The sequence below is a fragment of the Chelmon rostratus genome, chromosome 17 (assembly GCF_017976325.1).
Source record: "Chelmon rostratus isolate fCheRos1 chromosome 17, fCheRos1.pri, whole genome shotgun sequence".
NCBI classification, from domain to species: Eukaryota; Metazoa; Chordata; class Actinopteri; order Chaetodontiformes; family Chaetodontidae; genus Chelmon; species Chelmon rostratus.
In genome coordinates, this window is record NC_055674.1 from 10,820,763 (window position 1) to 10,843,053 (window position 22,291).

General features: G+C 43.3%; 1 protein-coding gene across 1 annotated transcript in view; it reads left to right on the forward strand.

Annotated features, from left to right (window-relative positions):
• Positions 1 to 22,291, forward strand: part of LOC121621065 (ras-related protein Rab-26-like) — a 49,093-nt gene that overhangs the window by 22,933 nt on the left and 3,869 nt on the right. Inside the window, exon 5 of the mRNA XM_041957372.1 lies at positions 5,546 to 5,598. Within this exon, the coding sequence (XP_041813306.1) occupies positions 5,546 to 5,598 (53 nt within the window). The remainder of the gene's footprint in view (positions 1 to 5,545; positions 5,599 to 22,291) is intronic.

Here is a 22,291-nt window from a genome sequence, read left to right on the forward strand (position 1 = left end):
TATGAAGGATCAGGTGCACCCTAGAGTGTAAATCAACCAGATCACACACACACACACTGCTATATAACATTAACAGTAAGTAACTAACAGCTTGATATGAAGTGAAATGTGCCTGGAAGAAGTGAAGGAGTTCAGCTTTACACCGAAAGAACAGCTTTCCAAGCAGGACAGCTTTTTCTCTGAGGGGGCAAACGGTGGCTCTGCTCCATTTTTGGTATTCACATGATGTTGCAGTATGTGTTTGTCATTTTGTCCCCTCATTTGTATGGAGGGTGCATCACCTCGTTTGGTCTTTTAATCTCTGGGCAGTGAGGAGTCCCCGCGTGATCAAAGGGAGGTTTTACCGTCGGGATCTGTGTGTCTGTGTAATCCATTCAAGTTTACGCAACTTAAGCAGGGACAGGTTGTGTGTGTGTGTGTGTGTGTGGAGGTGGGTGTGTGTGTGAATCTGTGTCTGTGTATTATCCTCATCAGGCATGTCATGCTTTGGCGGTCAGCCTGCATAATTATAGCAGGATTTATCTGTCTCTGTCTCCTGGAGGACGGAGACCTCGGAGGACTTTTAGCAGGTCCAGTTTCAGGCACGACGCCCGGGAACATATCTTCCTCTGCAAACCACATCACACGTCTTTGCAGTGTAGCCTTAGACATCTCAGTGTCAGGATTTTCAATTATAGTTTCCAGTAATACCTCGAGGCATGTCGCAGGATAAGCTGAACTATCAACTATCTGCACAGCGTTGCACTGGTATCTCCACACATCATTAGAGATGTGACCTTTTTAAATGCACCTTCTGTCTGTTCTTAAAGCCCGAGTGAGGAAATAATTAGAAATAGCCTCTGGTGTATCTGGAGAAAGAAAAAATATTTGCGATAGTATCTGAACTTCAGACTTTATTGCTGGCCCTATTGCAATATCGCACTAAAAAGTCTCCACTCATCACTTGCACACCCATGTAGATACCAAGCCCACAAATGGTGCTGACTGTGATTCATAGCGACTTTATCTAACCCGAACAAACTCCTGTTTCAGCAACAGACTGTCAGCGAGCTTTCTGAAGTCTCTGATGTGTCGTACAAAAGGCTCTGATACCGTGGTTTCAGAGTTTTGTTCAAACAGGAGCGGCTGCATTTTCATCTGCCTGCTTGCCTTCACATTGTGCGTAAACACCAGGCTGTCAGTCTCTTCGTGCTTCCCGTTAACTCTGAAAGCAAACTGAAGTTTCTTTCTGCAAAGTGTGCTTTTGTCCTTGCGTCCCCACAGTGAACTCACCCTGAAACTCAAGCAGTTGTTGCAGGGTTTAGGGTAAGCCCGGGTGACTTTTGCCCCGTTTTAGCTGCACTGCACATCTGTCCACATCAAAGTATCTCTGAAACGCCAGCCAACATTCGGCTAAGCTACGTCTTGAATTGTATATGAATCTCTAACTGCGGTGTTGCAGACGGTAAAAGTGAACCAATTATCATGTTAACATTTGTATCTCTCTTTCCTGTGGCTGATAGTGGTGCTCATTGCTCTGTAGAATTTGAAAATGATGCACGCGAGCTGTATGCAGGAAAATTAAAGGTGCAGTAAGTCATATTTTTCATGTCCCATAACACTTAAAGCTGGAGTGCAGAATTTTGACCTATAAATGAACATTCAGTCGTTTGCCAAACAAGTTCACACAAACCTAATGAAGCCTATTGACCACACCGAAACTGATACGTTTTACCTCAGCCTGCAGTGATTGGTTTGCCAGAGCTGAATGACAAGCAACCATAGTCAATAGTGTTAGTGTAATAATCCTTAATGCCAGAAGGGGGAGACAGAAGCTCTTCACCGCAGGTTAATTAATGACCATAGTTGCAATGGTGTGATGAGGTCATTGATAAAACCAGTTGCTTAAAGGTGTAGGAGGAGTTGGGGCTTTATAGTGAGTTTCAGCTGGTTGTTTAGTTTACTCCCACCGCTCTCATAGCATCATTCACTGTGCACCACCTGTTCAGCATGAAGCAGCGAGCAGACACAGTTAGCAACTAACTGGTGAACATATTGGAGCGTTCAGCAGCTGAAGAGCCAGATGTTTTTCCTCAGGAGTTGGTAGGGACCAAAAACAGAGCTAAAAGAGTGTGAATATTGATCTTACATTCACCAGGTGGCCAGCAAAATTACTCTCTATGAATGGTAGTGCTGGATGTGTAAATAAGCAGCTGCTGACACATTCAGTGCATCTAATTAAAAGGTGATGATGAGGTTCATAACTAGTTTGCACAGCTCCCAAGAAGCCTATCACTAGCTATTGGAAGTTTACAACCCTGCACAGTTGTCCTACAAGAAGAAAACTCAGTTTGCTTGAATAAAGTACACAGTGTTGCAGAACTATACAAGACTCCAGCAACATTCAGCCAAATTTAGTGACGCCGGTACACGAGGCAGTGTTTTTGCCAAGTCTGACAGCAGCTCATGCTTTTAGCGATAAATGATGATAACTTGAGGCCAGGAAGCTGTTTAACGCCAAGGACTGCGAATTGAATTCTGTTTAGGGTCCCAAAAAGACTTGGGCCAGCCACGGGTTGCTGTAGCTATTTTATGGTTTATTACTGTATGCAACAAGGTTTATGTTGCAGCCAATGACAGTGACATTATGACACACTAAAGGATTTGCAGATCGCACAAGCCTGCCAGCAGTGCTTTTATTACCTTAAACCCATCTACAAACACAGTGTTTGACATGCAAACGTACACTCCTCCACAAAGCCAAGGCGCACTATGATAAATGGCATTAATTTTCGCTGCCATAACTTTTTGGGGGCCGGAGCAGAGCTGAAGGCAGAGAAAACCCAGAGCTAAAGTGCTGGTGCATTCAGAGAGAGAACGAGTGTGGGAGGGTGGAGGGAGTCTGAGTTAGGGAGAGACAGAGAGGTGGAGAGAGAGAGATGCATGTTGGGAGGATTATTTTAGATGTCGGTGAATATGCACTGTATCGGCTGTGTGGGAGGAAAGGTGTAGACAGCCATCAGATATTTTTCAGCTCATTTTTGTGTGAAAATTCACTGATTATTTAGTTTCTGTTTTTTTGTTTTTTTTTTCAGCAGTTCTGCTTATCTTGGTTTGGTTTATTTGTGCAAACGGTGATAAAAGAGAAAACCACAGTGAGAAAAAAATAATACAAAAGAAACAGACAAAACATACAGAAGAAATAACAGGTTTGCTCTGAGGCGTTGGATAAAAATACAATTCTGCAAAACAAATGCGTCCAGTTTCCTGAGTTAAAACTAATCTTTTATCGTCGCTAAAGTCCAGGGGCTAAATAATCCCGTTAAGAGCCTCCCCTGGTAAAACGTGGAAATGTTGTCACATCATTTTAGCAAAATGTATGCATCAGTTTCACCGTTTCGCCGTGGGTGTAATTCACCTGAATCCATCTCACGCCTGTTTCGGTGGTGCCCTCAGCTCTTGATTGAGCATGATTTAAATGGCTTGAAAAAGCATAAAACGAGGTACCCATGTACTGTACAACACCAAAGCTCTAATGGTGTGCACGGTTCCAACCTCACAGACAATGCTGCTGGAAATGGCAAACAAGTCATAAACGACCTTTTAATGTTTTAAAATGAACTACATGACCTGTTCTTTTCGAACAAATAGCGCATTTGTGTTTAATTGAGGATGATTTGCAAAAACTATTGAGCGTCTTGAAACCTTTAAGAAAGGTTTAATTAATGCTCGATGATGTTCTTACCCTGTGATTACATTCTGCTTCATAATGCGCTCTGTGATTTCGTGACAAGCGTCGGAGCTCAAATCGAAAAGGAATTCATACAATCCAGGAAACGCGAGGGGAGGACAAATTAAAACTTCTCAAGTGATGGAAATGAGATCACAGATGCGAGACTGAGAGCGACGCAAAGTGTTTGCCTGAGTGAGAACACGAAGGAGAGACACACAAACACTCTCAGCAGGACGTTTTCTCCAAATCCTGCTGACGCTCTTCCACCTTCCTTTTCGTCTTTCCTCTCGATTGTTGTCATTGTGTCTCCCCAGTTTAGCTTTCTCTCCTTTTGTTGTGTCGTCGCCTCTCATTCCGGCTTCTTCTCATCAAGTTTTTCTGCACCCTGTCCTCGCAATCTCTGCTCATCTCCTCCTCCAAACCTCAGTTTCACTCTTCCATTTGCCAGGAAATCTCGCATATAATCAGACGTTTTGATTTTTTTCCCCAAAACAAGAGAGACTGACCCTTACAGATATGGGACTTTTTGGGAAGGATGTTTAAAACAAGGTAGCAGAAAGGCATGCATGAATACACACACACACGCACACACACACAGATCCTTAACAGTGGCAGCAGTTTATGATTTGTTGTGTCCTGACTTCAACCACCGAGTGATAACAAATGGCAAAAGAGTGAGAAACACCTCCAGGACGAGTCCAGGAGAACTCCGCTTTATTACACAGCTGTCAGTCTGCATCACGCTCGTCTCTCCTGGGACGCCGCCTCTCTCAGCGCCTCTCTCTACCTGCAGTCCCTGGGCGAGCTGCTCCACACACTGATAGAGGGGCATGGACTGAGGCTTCCAGGCAGTTTGAATGAATAACCTTAATAATGTATAATATAATATCTTGTGTAGTCTTGTGTACTAGTACTCTAGTGTGCACATGTAATGCTTGCTGCGTTTTGATTTTGTCCGATTCAGCAAAGAAATGGACAAAAAATTGAAGTCTGGTGTCAAAGAGAACAGTGGTAGCATTGTTTTATTTCTTCAAATTCACACATATATAAATTAGCATTCATGACAGCATATATAATATTTGCAGACTTCAGGCTGCGGTGAGTGATGAACTACGAGCAAACATTTCTCCGCCTGTATGTGATGCGCTTCCGCTAAATGTTTTGAGCGATTGCTCTCGTTTCCACCCTCACATGCAAAAGACGGTCTTCTGGATTGGGACTAGTGAAAATGAATTATAGACGAATGCCTTAATTCCTCTAACACTGACAGCCAAACCAATAACATCAGAGCTTATCGATACCATGATTAATAATTTAGCCTCAGGACCCGTTCATGCAAACACCTTGACTGGGCCATCGTCAGTCATCATTTTACTCAAAGTTACCTCGACAGGGCTTAAAATAAAGCTGCACGAGTCCTGTTAGAGCTGTCATGTTGACGAGAAAAAACAAATCAGTGCTCAGTTTGTCATATTTCTTCAAGGCTGAGTTTTATTCAATATAATCAATGTCCCCAGCTCGGCCATTTGGCCATTTTGTGTTTTGCAGCAACATGTCAAATAGCCTGCGATGTACAGTCAATTCCGCACCTAAAGTCTTAACTCTGGTCTGTCTGAGTGCTGCCTGCTGTGATTCAGGGCTTTGTCAGGCCAAGAGAGAGAATCCACATTAACTTGTGCCCAGAAAATGAACTCTTTCTTAATTCAATCTGAAGGGGGGTCAAGACATGAAGGTGAAATGCTTCAACACTCGCTCAGAATTCTTCCATTTTTCAGCAGGAAATGATTTGCAGCCATGAAACGATACACTCAAACTTTTCTCCTTTTCTTGTAGCTTTGCTTTTGCTGTATGACGTCACCAACAAAACGTCCTTTGACAACATACAGGTAGGTTATGTTTTATTGCTCTTTGTTCTAATGCAGTTCTCTCACTTCTTTTTCATGCAAACTTTTTTGCTCTTTCATAAGCATGCGCCCCAAATGTCACGGCTGACATTGTGATTTGAAAGGAAGGGTTTTAATTAACTTTATCTTGGCCCAGCGGGTTGATTTTACAGATTGAAAGGCGAGATCGTGGCCACAGGTGTTGCCACAAAAGGCTCAGTCACGTCTGATGCGCCTTTGTAATGACAAAATGCAGAGCTTCGCGGTGGCTGTCGTTTCTGGCAACATCATTAAACAACGTTTTTTTATCAAAGTCAGTTTGTGTGACGGAGGCTGTGATCAGAGGTGGGGATCAGAGAAAAGGGGGGGGAAGAAAAACTGGAACAGGAGGAATGTGGGAGACTGAATGTGATGTAGCGAGGGATAACAGTCAGTCTCTTTCTTCATCTCTCGCCTCCTCTCTCTCCACTGGTCCGTAATCTCTACAATGAGGGGCTGCTCTCCCTCTCAGAATCAAACATTGGCAATCAGAGCTGGCGTCACCTTCCACAATGAATTTGTCAGTGTTCAGTTATAGCACGAGGGCCGTGTTTGGAATCCTAGACGCTGTTTCTCAGAGCACCTTGCCTCCAAGTTTATTAAGCTGAGACTGAGGAACGGCTGCTATTAAGCAATTAAGTTGGGTTATGTGTTATTTTCTCAGTCCCCGCAGGCAAATTTGTCATCTGCATTTCACTCATCACAGAGCAGTGAGCGGCCACAAGTCAGCGGCGTCTTGGTCAATGGCAGTAAGACGCACATCTTTGGATCATCATGAGAACATACCAATTGAACCGAAGGTCCCGGTCAGCCCTGCTGGGGTTCGCTGACCACTCAGCCAGTGTGGTGCAGACTGTTAAACGTGTGCACTCTGGTGACAGACGCCCTGCAAACAGATCAGCCGGTGAAGGATGAGACCGATAAGAACTTCCTTTGCAGATAGAAAAAACATCTGCATGAACCGAAAGTTAACATATAGCTTTTTAAAGGTTGTTTGACGCAGCCTGTTCTGCAGAACTCAGCAGTGTACAAATCAAATCACAGTCGCCGTGGGTGCCCACATATATAACCTTTATTGATTCAGTTAATTAAAAAACAGAGATTCAATATAAGGAGGGTAGATAAAGAGATAAGATGAGATAAAGAGGGCAGATAGTCAACCTGTCACAAAGAAGTACATAGATTTTATTTCTGCCATGTTGTAATAATGTGCATATAACCAGAAAAAACAGCAGCGTGCTTTTACCTCTAGAATGGCTCGTCAGTGGCTGTTTTGTTGCATTTTATTCAGATAAGCTTTGTGGTGACTTCTTCATTTTTGTTTTAAATTCAAAAACAAGCTGTGAAAGTGCAGAAACAAGCAGAAAAACAGACAATTCGTTAAAAGCAAGAGAAGAAATAAAAATAAATACCAGCCCCCCAGGGAGGGAAGATTTGATAGAGATGAGAAGTCAAACTGTGAGCACATTCTTGCAATCAATAAAACAAATTATTCATATCTGAATCAATAATAAGAATGTGTTTTTACAGTCCTGTTGTATTGAAAGGGAAAAAGTCTTTCTTTTTAATGGGGAAACAAGCTAAACAGCTGCACATCTAGCTCCATTACCATCCCCTCTCAGCTCCGCTGCTGACAGAGGGGCTAAAGTCGTGGCAGCTGGTGTCAGTATGTCATCGTACCTGCTGGTTTTTCTTTGTGCAGTAAGTGCATCCTGCAACAGGAGGGCTGGCAGCTTTCAACTGCTTTAATTGGCACTAGCCATCAGGAAAAAAGGGTCTTTTCAGGGCAGCAAAGGGGCTGTTAGGGGAAGGGGAAATATGCCAGAGAAATATGATGTGCCCAGCCTCTTTAGCTCCAGATGTGATCAGCTGCTCAATAGGGGGAGGAAGCTGCACTGATAGGTTGGACAGACGCTAACAGAAGGGGAGGACGAGTAACCGTCAACCATCTGAAACAAAGTGTCCAGCTTCTGCTGCTACAGACGGCCTCCAGCCTTTCTCTTATCGCTTCACGGCCCAGCACACACTGCTTCAGTCTCTGTCCACACAAAGTGTCCTTCACACGTTTGTCCCCTGAATTATTCAGCGATCGAGTCTATAAGGCGATGAGTGCGCTCTCATGCGATAGTGTTAAAAGTTTGTCATCAGAGTGAATGCTCACTCTGTTTAATGCAGCCCAGAGATTTTGCTGATAGAATGATCTATGTGCTTTAACAAATGTGAGATAAACAGCTGGTGGCGCTGATTCTCCAGTCGTGTGCCATTATAGCGTTGCAGAAGAAGAGGGTGCAACAAGGTGATGTTAATTAAATGAGTGCCAGCCAAGCCTCAAACAGTGGAAACAATGTAGAAAAAGAAAGGTATAGAAGAAGAAATAGAAATTATATAGCTTTTAGATCATGCAATAATTTTTTGTTAGTGATATTTCAAGACCTTTTCGTATTTTCTGGCATTTCCAGAAACACTCCAAGAAGGCTTATTGCGACGCCTCTCTCTGTAGAATCTGCTGTTTGCTGTATTCTCACTTCATCACTGGTAAAGTTTATAATTTGAAGCAGTTTTTTAGTCTTCCAGAGATAAATTCGGAGTAACTTAGGAGACACACGCTGACAGGTCCTTCCCTTCCCTGCTTGGCCTTCCCTCCTTCCTCTCCCGTCTCCTCGTCCCTCCACCGCTCTCACATTCAGTCAATGCCTATTACAGGGAGGAGATATGCTGGCGGCGAGCTACAGATGCCCGCTGGCACACCGTTGCCTAACGAGCACTAACTCATGTTAATGAACACTAATGGTGATGAATGGCGCATCGAAGGAGAGGGAGAAATGAGAGGGGCAGATCATTCTCTCCTCCTCCGCCCGCAGACCCGCTCCTCTCTGCGCTGTGTTATTGTCTCCCCAGCTACTGTAGATGACATTTAGGCAAGCAGAGAGCGAATGTCATATGGGAACTGTCCGTCATCTGAGGGACAAAAGACTCAACGCTTAACGCAGGAAAGAAAATACTCTGACGTGCTTCATCTGAAATATCAGCTGCCTTCATTTGTGTTTTAAGTGGTGTAAAATCTACGGATGCAGCAAGGTCTCACGTTAAAGTGTGTAATAGACGCCAATAGAGGACAGCGTGTCAACGTCTCACTGTGCCTCACCGAGGTCTGAAAAGTACACGTGTATGAAGGTGTAGTACCAGCAGGGAGCGATAATGATGGGAGTGAAGCAGGGTTAGATTTCCATGTGAGAGCAATCGTCAATGTGCTTTGTTTTAAGAAAAATGACTCATTTTAAGTCCAACCAAGATCCATTATTAAGTTGTTTCGGTGCCTAAACCTAACCAAACTGCTGCCGTCACCTGAAATGTTTGTCAGCGAGCTTTATTTTGAAAGATTTACATATTGCTAACTGACCCTGCGTTGAGATGCTCTTTTCAAGCCCATGCAACACAAAATGTGACCCCGATACAGTGGACCGGTGGGTCTGCTGCACGCTTTGGCCTGACACTGGGTCGACAGATGAGTAAGACTTGTAAGTGCACATGCACTTCAGCTTACATCAGAGACTGTTACAGTTGCTGAGGTGTTTCTGTATTCGGTTATAATCGGCGCCATGAATTAGCCTTTGCACAGTGGCAAGTGTTTGTTGGTGTAGGCCACTGTAGCAGAAATACACAAGCCATTTAGTAATGTGATGATAATTCTTGTCAGAAGTGGTGCTTCAGGGAGACTGTAAGAGTCCATTTAGGCCTCTGCTGAAAATCATTTGTCTGGGTTACTCCGCTGAAAAGCAGCCTGGCTCCTGTGGTGCTATCATTCCAAGCTCGGATCTTTTGCCGTGTATGGGAGGCAAGCAGTTTGTCAAACCAGAACGATTCAGTGCTCTCTGTCAGTCAGTTAACCCACAGGTCCTCAAACGCACCGTATAGAAAGAGCAGCAAACTGCTGGAGGTCGCCCGTCCACTGTGTTCACCAGGTAGTCGCTAACTTTGTCTGTCAGCTGTGCTGAACAGGTAGCAGTCTGCGTGTTTTAACAGCTTTTTTGATGCCTGCTGTGGCTGGAATGACCCTGATGAGCACAGTGAGCCTGAACCAAAACAGTAAAGCTGCATATAACCAAAGTAATACACTCAAAGATGCTGGATTGCTTCGTCTAGATTCTAGACGAGGTTTAGGCACCAAAACTAGACTCTAGAAGAACTACAAAGTAAGGTAGTGATTTTCTGTGGGTTCGTCACTACTAGCGATCCCCTTCAAATGACACATTTCATTCATTGTTAATGTAAAATTATTGATTATAACAGCTTTAACCGTGGTGTTGTTGGCCGTCACATGAATCATTTTGCGATGATTTTGGAAGGCAGTGACAAACTCGCCTTGTCAACAGACGCGTCAGGTCAGAAAACAGTCATATGAATCATTTTTGAAGGCAATGACAAACAACATTTAGCTTTTAAGACTGGCTGATGCGTCCTTGAGCGAGACACTTGGCTCCACTCGTGCTGTTTAGAACTTGAACCTGCACTTGTGATTACAGACAAGCAGGAAAAAAAAAATCCCTACAGCATTCTCCTAACATTAGAATTGATGGTCGTCTGATAAGACACAGCCTCTGTTTCACTGCAGATCCATAGCTCTAACCCGGATTAGAATACATTCTCTGTGCATTTAATAAAAAGTGTCTTATTGAACGGTCTGGCTTTGATGCTGACTGTTTTAGTGCATTGCTTTGCAGCTGCACGTGTGTGTTTGCATGCGCCGGTGACGAGCGCTTGATCACGCTCACGTTGTTGTGTTGTAAAAACGCAATAAAAGCAACGAGAGATGAAACCTTCCTGTGTGTGCCTTCGTTCATCTCTCCGTGCGTCCCCCCGGGGCACGGTCTGCCTTCAAATGAAACGGCCGCCTGCCTACCACATAGCTGTTAGTTAAATGTCATGGCACCACCGCACCAGATGGTGATGAGAGAAGCTGTCAGTAAATAATGCAGTGATATGAATTTAAATACCATTCATTTATAATCAGCGGACACTCTGGCATTTTAGATGTACGTCTCAGGCGACGAACGCACATTATTCTGCACCATCAGGTTCTGGAGAAGCTAGTGAGGGCATGACATGCAGTAATCCTCATTCATTACCCCGTCACTCGCACAGCTCCTGTAATTGGTCTCCTATGTGGAACATTATTAGCATGGCAGCTCCATGGCTCAGCAGGTTATTGCCCGTCCGTTACTGTACTCATATACAGTATGATGCATCCAGTGGAGCGAAGCTCTGCAGAGGCAAAAGGTCGTAGGGAAGATGATCCACCAGGGTTCAGCTGCTTTCACATTCCCATTTAACCAGATGGGACGCTTATGTGCACACAAACGCACACTCAAGTACTGCAAGATGAGTGAAGACGTCCTATCAGCCGCCTGCCTTTTGTCATTGTTGAAGCATTTTAGTTTCCCAGAAGGGATAAAAATAACTAAACTGTCTTAGTGGATGGATTCACGTCAGAGGTGTTTGACTGCCGTCCTCTTTGTTAAGGAGAGTTTTGGGAAAAGAAGGTGGCCATCTCTTCATCATCTCGCTGCTCTTTGTTACATAACGCCTCTTTTCCTCCCGCCTTTCGTGTTCCTCCGAGTTTGATGCAACTCTGCAGAAGGAAGCTCTTTACCTGTGAGGGGTCTGACGAAGGTCAAAGCCACTCAGACGCTCTCAGAACGAAAATTTGATTTACCAACTGTCTCTCTTCCACCTCTCCTTTCAGCGTCCAAAAGCACCAAGAAAAATCAGAGACCGCTTTGTCGTAAATTGAAGTGCTCAACCGCCCCTTCAGCTTTTTCAACTGCAACGTTATGACATCAAAGAGTCTCCAAGAAGGACAGGAGGACAGAAGCTCTATTGCTTGCACACCCATTATCCATTAAAATAAAATAATCAAATGAACTGATGGTGCTAGGGTCAGAAATATTCAAGGAGAAGCACCTTGGAGTCCGTTTATGGGTACAGAGTATTGGATCTATAGTCCATAACAAGTGATATGCTCCATAAAAAAGTATAAAAAAAACGAAAGGTTTTCTGTGGCATATAGTGTTTTCTGCTTCAGGAAAAACATTTGTAATCTTAAATGCAGCACTAAACACACATTTTTTTTGTTTCCCACAACCTCTCGGGTATTTCCTCTGCATTTTATACACTACGTCACTTTTCAGTCAGTTTTCCTGAAAACCTTCCTAATATGATACAGATTTATCAGATCAGCTGGGAGCCAGGGGTGCTGCACTGTGTTTGCACAAAATGAATCATCCGATCATCATCTACTCTGTCTGTTTCTGTATCATTTTTCCTCTCGGTCACAGCAACTATTGACACAGTTTCAGGGAAATATTCGATCCCTCGGAAAGCCAGCTCTGTAAGGCGACTTGCTTCCCTTTCTCTTCCTAGCTGTACGTTAGTGCACTGAGATGTGTTTTTGCTCTTTGTCCGAAGTTAAACAGTCAGGCAAAGACAAATGGGCCTATTGTTAATCTTTCACAGAAACACTCACACAGAATCCAACACATATACAAAAAAAAAAGTTTTTCTGTCACTCTCTATCTCTTTTGTCTTTTCGGAGTGTTTTATCTCTAACTGGCATGAACAAATGCAGAGGCGTCATTATTTTTGTTGTGGTTACTCTGGCTTTTTATCACAGTCCTGCAATCCTTTTATTATCCAAAGAAAGAGTGTGAAAATGGATTTCAATTATATCCAAGCAGAATAGTAAGTGGCGTCCATAAAACTGGAGGTGGCTTCAACGTGAACACATGAAGTGAAATGTGACCATTAACACTAATTATAATAATTTTCTCTAATGACAAAAAAAAGAGTTTTAGTAAATAACCCAAAACTATTAACAGAGCAAGGTCTGAGCATCATTCAGAGTAGTAATGACACTGGTAATGGAATGTGAAAATCTGACTTTTGAAGCAACCAAAATAAATAAATGTATTGGTCTGGTGCAGAAGCCTCAGCGGCTAATGTCTCAAGGAAAAACAAAACAAAACAAAAAATACTATACCTTTTTATTCAGGAGTAAACATCACAATTGCAACAAATATAGTAATGGTGGTGTCATCAGTGGTTGTCTCAGCTTGGACTTTGAGACTAACCAAACTCTTGCTTTGCAGACTGCAGGGATGAAGCTGTGGGCATTTAATGGGCAGGGAGGATCTAATAAAAGTCTGACAGATAGCACCATGATGACTTGTTTGAAACATGGAGCTTTTATATTCACAGTGTATGTATATAACGTATGAAAGTGGTCGCTTGTAGTGATGAACCTCTCACCTGAATCTGCAGCTCCGCTCGGCTTTATGAAGCTTTCGAGTCACTTTCAGATCATCGTTTAGCTGTTCGGCCCACAGCCTCTCCGCTTTAGTTCACTCTCGCTGTTTCCATACCCTATTGCCTTTTTTCGCCCACAGCAGGCAGCTGTTTTCAGCAAAAAAAAAAGCTGTAAAAATCCACTCTTCATGACCTTCCCACCAGCAAACAGCAGTCACACACTGGTGAACATAGTAACATTCATCAGGTGACAGGAAACACTCTGCTCTGTGTGAAAAGAAGCAACTGCTCACTAACAAGTTCACCATATCAACTGAGTCGGTGATGATATGTAAGCTTTGTCTTCACAGCCTGCTTCTTCTACCCCCAAGTGGCCAGATAATTCAGTTATTGCAGGTGGAAAAGCATCATGTAAATAACTTCTTTTCAAGTTAAACTATTGGTAAACCCGCTAAAGCCTAAAAACTTTTACAGTCCCAACAAACGAGATGCTGTTTCATGGCACAGCTCCCCGGGAAGCATGCACCCTTTCATAACACACCACTCCCTGTTTTTCACTTACAGGATCTGAAACTACATCTTAGCTTATCCTAGCTAAGAGTTAATAATATTATATGCACTTGTAAATTGTAGGCTTTTTGAAACGCATAGAAAGGGTAATATTCAGGATTTGGCGGCAGCAGCTAGAGCCAGATATTCCCCTCAGGAGTGATGAGTCTCCGCTGAGTCACATACACGACTCCAGCATGAATCATAATGTTGCTCGGTACATGCTGGATGTGTAAAGAAGCAACTGCTTACTCACAAGTTCGCCTTACCAACTGAAGAGGTGATGATATGTCAGCGTTGTGTTCACTACCTGCTTCTGCTCTCCCCAAGCGGCCAGAAAAATCAGTGACTGCAGGTGCTATTGCAAGAAACCATGTTTACGCACACATTTTATTAATAGCTTGTTCACTAAACAGCCTCATTCGGACTGAATCTCATTAACGGCTTGTATACTGTCAAATTGCCAGAAACTATGCAGTGTATTGAAATTAATGGCTGCACATTTACAAGTGAGTGAGCACCTGCGGATAGATTCCTTGGCAGAACCAGAGTAATTAAGCACGTCGCGGCAAGAGGGCTGTAAAAGTTGAGTGCCGACTGCCCACGATGTGTGTTTGCACAACACAGCTCGTCGTATCCATTTGATGTCTGCAGTGTTAATAAGCCTGCAGCATGTCAAGGCTTTAGCACTGGATCTAAGACATGGTTGGGTTCGGAACAGCAGAAGAAGAAACTCTGGCTCAAAGTAGAGGTATCTCAGCAGAGGTCACCGTCCTCCCACACAGTGTGGCTGCATCAAAGTCAGTAAACTCTATATATGGCTTTAGGTGTTTTCTGAGCTTCTCCACGCTTGCTTTCTTTTTGTTTTATCACCGCCTATCGTGTTAAATTTGAACATTTTGTCTGCCTCGTTTCAGGACGATGAATGCACTTGATAGGAACAGAGACTCACGTCAGGTATATTTTTTATTTTTTGCTGGGAATAGAAGGCTTCTTTAGACCAAAAAAAGCAAACTTTAAAGAGAGGAAGTGTGTTTACAAGGTCTGACATGAGGACTGACAAGATATCAGTTTGATTGACAGGATGGCGCTGAGCCCCCCCACACACACACCTCTCTGATACACAGTACATGTCTCTGGAAACGACTGCCACAGATGTCACAGTGGATATCATGATAATGAGCACCGTGTATGTGCACGCAATCTCAAAAACTGGCACCCGACTAACGAGGTGAGCGTCTGCATCTACATCCCTGCCACCGGCGCATGGGCAAATTTATTATAATGAAAATGTATAAGTAGCACATTTGCAGGTTAATGACTTCTGTCTTCTTTTGTCTGTGCAGCTTTGAGACCTTTCGGCCTGCTCTCACTCGATCTCCATTTTCCTGGCACTTAACATTTCGCCCATTCCATTCTTTCCCTTCATAACATATTGAAAACCATAAATTATTGATTTCCTCTTTTACATTCACAATTCTAAAAACTAGAAACCAGTTGCAAGTTTGACATCCAGGCATGCACTGGCAGGGTTTGTGCCCTGATTGCATTTACCTCTTGACTTGACCATTTGCCACCAATTAAACACGTAATTGTTCTTTCACCTCTGCTTTTCCCACCGTCATGCATGTTGTTTTGACACACACGAGTCTGCAGACAGCAGGACACAGTGATACTCAAGTGAAGAGAAGTTGGAGGTTTGCAGCCTGTTGTCTGCAGCTCTAACAGCTCTTTGTGGCTCCGTCTTGTTTCATTACTCCCTGCAATATTTCAAACTGATCTGCAGTCAGAAAAATGCCAAAAATGACTGTTGCCCTGTTTTATCGTTGCATTTTTTTAACGAACGATAGCGGTAAATGCAAAGCTCCCCAACAAAACAGTGCATTTCCTGTTACTGCTTCACAATAAAAGTCAACTTGTGTTTTTCAAGTTAAATGCTTTCAATGTGACGCTGCAGCAGTGGGAAATGTTCTCAGTTTGTATTTGCATTGTCATTTTTTCTGAGAATTTAAGTATATAAGTACTGCAATACAGTGGCGTGCACAGACTTTTTGAAGGGCAGGGGCGAAAAGGCTTCACTTGAGCACGCGTTTTGGCGTCCAAGAGGGTACTTTAACACGTGTTTTGGCGTCCAAGAGGGCACTTTAGCATGCGTTTTGGCATCCAAGAGGGCACTTCAGCACGCGTTTTGGTGTCCAAGAGGGCACATTAGCACGTGTTTTGGCGTCCAAGAGGGCACTTTAGCACGCGTTTTGGCTCCCAAGAGGGCACTTTAATGCGCGTTTTGGCTCCCAGGGGGCACTTTAGCGCGCGTTTTGGCTCCCAGGGGGCACTTTAGCACGCATTTTAGCTTCCAAGAGGACACTTAAGCGCGTGTTTTGGTGTCCAAGAGGGCACTTTAGCACGCGTTTTGGTGTCCAAGAGGGCACTTTAGCACGCGTTTTTCAACAATTGGGCCACGAGAGGGGGCGGTCGCCGCCACCATGGCTTCACCTCCGCTTGGAAATGGATGGTTAGGGAGTTGTATTCAGTTAGTTGCAATCTGCAGCCTCACCACTAGATGCCACTAAATCCTCCACGCTGGCCCTTTAAATGAAAGTCTTACATTAGTGAGATTATAACTTTTCAAATCATGTAGGTACATTACAGCAGACAGTCGAAGAATTCATTCTCGAGCATCCACCAAGACACAGTGAAAAAGTCAGGTTCCCAAACAGCTCATTAAAAATGCAAAGAAGCTGTTCAGAGCAGAAAATCTGCTTCATTTATGTGCCAATGCAGGCACACAAGCAAAGAAGACCAGTTATAGAGGATTTTCTATGTCCAGTCTTACTAGTCTGTACAAGTATAAACAGATTTCTGTAGCATGGAACGGTGCTTATGTCAGTCTATTACTACAAAATACTTCAACTTTATCTAAAAGACATCAGAAACTAGAGAGAAAAAATATTTTTTACCATGAAAGTCAGGATGTTGCGTGGTACAGTGCATTGTAGGGCTGTAAACACTTTAACTTGAAAAAGAGGGGTCACGTATGTCCATATGCTTATTTGTAGTTTCAGAGCAACTTGCGAACCCAGGCATAGTTGCAATATTTTGTCCTGGCTTGCTTTTTCTCCAAAGAAGAGACAAATGCTGTGAGGTGACCTTGTTTCATCCTCAGCTCATCAGTAATTTTTCTTCCTTTGGCAGTGTGTGCTTGTGTTTCTTTGTCTTTGTGCTGTTGGCTCAGAGGGCCAAGCTGAATCACATTAATATCTGTAAAGGACGGACTTAAATAGAGAAAGAACAACTTTTCTCAGAGCAAAACGATCATTTTATTCACTCTTACCGTCGGGATGTTCATTGTCCTTCACAGAGCTGGTTTAATGTAAATGAAACTCACACTCACACATGAATCGTACTTATCTTGTTTACTTAACGCTGTTTTAAACAGTGTAACCATATCACCAGCTGAACGCAGAGGTTAGGGCCAGCACAAAGACTAATTGGTGGAGAGCGTCGACAGATGTGAGGATGCACGTCTCCCTCGTGCTCATGCTCGCTCTATGACTGCAGCTTTTCAAAGCACATCAGTCATCCAGACATGTCTCACACCCATGTTTGCTGGCAGACAGACGCGTCAGCTGCTCTTTTATAAACATAAAAGCCTTTCTCTTCCCTGTCGGGCCGCAGAAATCAGCTTACGAGGCTGTTGTTTTCAGCGTTGTTGTGAAGTTTTCCAACACAGATGGGACTCGCTGATGTGGAGAAACCGCGCGAAAAATGCTGAATGTAAACCCTGGTTCCGAGTAAATCAAATAGAGCTTTTTGGTTCATTTCTGCAGGATTTCCGCGTCTTCCTCGCGTGTCAGACAGTGACACGGTGTCGCTCAGTTCAGCTCAGCTGCCTCGTGCAGCTTAAACCTCCTCTCAGGGGAGAAGTCCTATTTTCTCCCTGTGCTCCTCCGGGTCGGCTCAGGCTGGCTCTGTCTGTTGTTGGGAGCAGACGTCTCCACTCTGCCTGTTGGTTTAATACTCTGATCAAACCTCGGCAAGAATAGCAGTGTCACCCATAGCAAATCTGCTCAGACAAAAGTGCAACAGAGGGAAAGTTGGGTGACGTGGAAAGAGACTCTGAGGCTCCTTGAGGAATCATAGTCGTGTTCATTATTATTATTGTACCCAGCAAAGTATGACATGAGTTTACATAGGATGCAGAAACAATATGTGTACAGTATAAAGTCAGCCAAACAAACAAAATACAGTATTAGGTAATACCAGTGATGTAGCAAGTTTTAACCAATGATTTCATCAAAGCAGCAAGTAAGTTTGTGTTTTTGGATGATTTCATTCGCTGACTTGTGCCGAGCAATTGGAGCCGCATCCATCCTGAGGAAAAGCTGCGGCGCAGGCAGAGGTCCAGCTCTTCTGATACCAAAACGTAGCTCTGCAAGCTTTCATTTCCTGCAGGCGTTGTGGATGCAGCACAAGCTGGCCGAGGTTATCTGTGACTATTCTGTTTCCTTGCTTGGAGGAAAGAAAGGGGCAGCGTTGTTTCGGTGCGCTCCGGCAGCTCTGCACCCGCTATGGACACATTGCGGTTTGTTACAGCATTGAGGCCAAATGCATTTTCTTACTTCCGTCCCGGCCTGTTGTGCAAGATTAATTGAAACCGTCTTTTGCCGGAAAAAACTGAAAACTGCATCACAGCTCCATGTGCTGGCCCGGCTAGTCCAGTCCCCTGGAGTAGGACACGGCTCTGCTTTTTCATCTCAGTGACAGCACAAGGAGAACAAGGCAACATCAGAAGTGCCCTCACATACCTCTGCCAGTGACAACTTGTCTCGCCAATGTTGCAAAGCAGCCGCCTGCAGCTGTCTGCCTGGCTTTTATCTTTCTTCCTCTCTGATACAGATCTGTGGGTCTTTGTCTTGTCTTTCACTGTCACTGTCTGTCTCTCCATCTTGCTGCCTTTTGGCACGCTCTCTGTCCCTCTGTCTCTCCCTCTGTCACATCAGGTCCTCTGCCATTGTTAGCGCCTCTTACTTCTGCAGCTGAGCAGGCAGCAAGAATTTCGCCCGTGCATTTTTAGTTTAATAAAAATTCTTACATAAGAGCAAATAGCAACTAATTACTTCTGAATTTGTTCACACTGACTGGGTGGTTTATTTGGAAATGCCTGGAACTCTCAAACTGGCATTTTAATTGATCAGAGCTCCAAACTACTGAGAATCATCGGTAATGTACTAACATAGGAATCGAGCAGCTGAGTTCCACTGGGTTTGTTAAAGATGCCGCGGCCCTTGCAAAGAAAACAAACTCCAGGCTGCATTTGATTTGCCACACAATTTGGGGACTTGCCATTGCCAAAGCAAGGAGCAGAGAAATGTATTACTGCCCCTGATACGGTGCCACATTGTCATTGACATTTGGCTCCCTGAGCGTTTGGCCAGAAGTATTAGTCTTGAATAAAAGATGAGCCCAGCCCAGTTCCTTCAGCTGTAGCCACTGAGGATATTACACTTATTTGGAGCCTGGTATGTAGCTTTCTCTCTGGCCTGTTGTTCTAAATCGAAAGCTAAATAAATACATTATTTTATCTATTTATTTTTAAAGCATTTGCTAGAAGCACCAGCAGGCTATCATCACAGCAGAAAAGGACGGTTACTGATTATATTTATTTGTTTGTTGGTTACAAATCGAATCCAGTGTTGCAGTTTCTCACTGTGGCCACTGGAGGGCGAGGAGCATGATCCTAAACACATTCAGCTTGGCTGTCGACAGCAACTAGCATAATATCATAAATAACACAAAAGAAACAGTGGCTTTTCTAGTATTTTGCCTTTTGCCAAGTATGTAAATGGAGGTGGACAAAACATTCACTGCAGGGCTGTTTGTTGCTCTGGTATAAAAGAAAGCATATTGAGTCATTTTTCACGGCTTTGATGTAGCCTAGCTTAGCTCAAACACCGGCGGCAGGGGGAAACTGGGAGCCTGCATTAAAAAAACCTACACCTTCCAACAGCTCCACAAGGGTGTTGTTAGCACGCAAGCTCGACATCATATTCAAGAACCACCTGGGTCTTGTGCAAAATTTCATGCAAACCTTAATCCATGTTAAAGTGTGAGAATTGAGCACAGGTGTAAATGTGAAGTGCGTGACTAACATGAGAAATAAAGGCATGTTTAGATTTTATGGGGTCTTTATTACTGCAAAATCCAGAACTCCAGAGCTCGTGTTTGAAGCCTTGTTTGCAGCATATAGATATGATATTGACAGCACTGTTTGTTCAGCCTTTCACAGAGATATGATGGCCCTCAGTGATGGGCTGTTCAGCATGGTATCTTTATTTATGTGCGCCTGTTAACTCATCAATTAGCGCTTCCTCCAAACTGGAGTCTGATCTCTTTTACTCTGAAAGCCTGTTCTTCTCCTGGCGGCTCCCTCAGCCAAGACTTTCTCATAAACTTGAAGCTCCTCTCTCTGTACTTTTTCACAAAAATAAAACAAGTTATTGAGTGTTATGTATGAATAAATGGTGAAAATCTTCCCACAGGAAGTGTAAATGCAGTCACTCATATCCTCCTTGTATCGCTGAGGCAAATAACGCCTAGATCCTGTTTGCTGCATTGATCCATTTTTGCTGTCTGGCCAGTCACTGCACATGTCGTTCCTCTCCTGCGATGAAAAGATAGCAGACTTTGGTAATAGGTGACAAGTGGCATCATCTGGAATCAATGACGTATCTGTGAAATGACCCATGGGGCAGTCAGGGGGGTGGTGCGCTATAAACAGCTGAATGATCTAATTACAAGCTGTGGTTCATCAACTGTAATCACAGCATATGGAGAGAATCACTCAGAGGCAAGCTATCAAATGTTATCCTGCAGACGCTTGCTTAGGCTCGTCGTGGGAGGATGAAAAGAGGTTTTTCAAGGTTGGATAGATGAATCTTCTATTACAATGGCCAAACGTCCACACCATTATGTCAATTTGGTTGATAGAGGTTACCTCATACAAACATTTTTTTTAAAGGAGCTGTTTTCCAGGAGAAGCAGCACCAGCAAGCAGCAGACCACGTTAAGCAACATGCGAATGATGGGAGACCTTGTGAGTTGAATAATGCATGAAGCAGACAATTATCCACATGCAAAATGTTCCTCTGTAACATTTCGCCCCTTCAGCATTGTGTTGAATGCTGATTTTGTGATGCAAATTCAAACAGCCCAACTCAATCTTTTTCCAGTTATCTCAGAATAGCAGAGGGGGCTCGGCCGGACCTTCGTCTAAATGTCTTTAAATGTTCCTCTAAATCGGTCCTCCGCTTCCCACAGGTGGAGCTCACTGCCTTATTAAAGAACCTCCGAGCCACTGTCTGGTTTCTCATATCACCAAACCTCTCTGACCTTATTAAATCCAAATTGCAAATGTGATGCGGCGTTCATTTCAAGGCAACACAATAAACTAGAAGAAAGAAGGCAAGTAGAGGTGAACTGGCTCCTATATAAAACTCTCATAACTACTCATCTTCAGTGTACCTGCTCTCACACAAAAACAGAGTGTAGCTAAATGTGATTCAAAATGATGATACAGAGGCAAATGTAACTGCAGCAGTGTTGTACACTTTAAATGAAACCCTGTATTAGTAAAAAGCTATGTTCCGTTTATTTCACTTAAATTAAAGGTCAGAATGAAGCAGCATTAGATCACAACTCAAGTCTTCATTTAAGCGTTTTCCTTCCTCCGTCTGCAGATTTGTTTTTTTTTTCCATTAAACTCTGTTCAGATAAACCAACAACTGCATGAATGAAACATGCATTTTATAGAGAGGGTTATTGATGATAGTAGAGATACATTCAGCTGTTATTCTAGAAAATGAATGCAAATGGAAAGCCATTTTAGAGCAGAATGTAATCATGTCCCTTTTTTAAGGTGACTTATTGCACTTCAACAAAGGGACATAATGGCCGGTACAGTGAAACAGCAGTAAATCAGTTATTTTTTGTAAAAGGGACTTATTGCACGAGTGGGTTAGCTGAGTGAAATGCAGGTATTGTATTTATTAGCACTTGAGTGTTGTTGAGCATGGTCCTGCACTGTCAGTCACGTGAGCCTGCAGACGGCCATGCATCTTCTGTTGGACGTGGAGTTGAATTCATGGAGTTTGGATGGTTTTACTGCAGCTGCAGACTAAGAAAGGCCGGGAGAAGGTTTTAAAGGTGCTCTGGATTAGTTCTACATCACTTTGTGAGAAATGGAAGAACTGTAGTAAAGTTCATATTCTTATTTTTTGCATGTTTTGTTTCATTAAAGATGTGCTAAAAAAAACAAAGATTCATTTGGCATTGAAGTATACATGACTGTAACTACCAATCATTTTCATTAACAGTTAACCTGCTTTTTTTCTGGATAATAAAAGACGAAGCGGGCCAAAAAAATCCAACCGCTAAATATTTGCATTTTGGAATCTGCTGGGACTTGCTTAACGAAAAGACAGTAATTAATTATCAAAACTGTTGCTGATTCATTTTTTGATGACCGACTAAATGACTTTCATTTGACTTCATGACTTTGTTTCAGCTCAAAAAGTAGATATAAATCCAGTTTGAACAAGACTACAAGTCTGCAGCCTTGCTCGCAGGGCTTTGAGGATGGATGTAGGCAGACAGTCAGTGCAAACAAGCTCACAGTGAATTTTTACATGCTATTCTTTACCATTCTCACCATTTTAGTTAAGCATGTTAGCATGCAACATTTGCTAATTACTGCAAAATGCAAAGCACAGCCGAGGCTGATGGAAATGTGTCTAGTTTTGCAGGTATT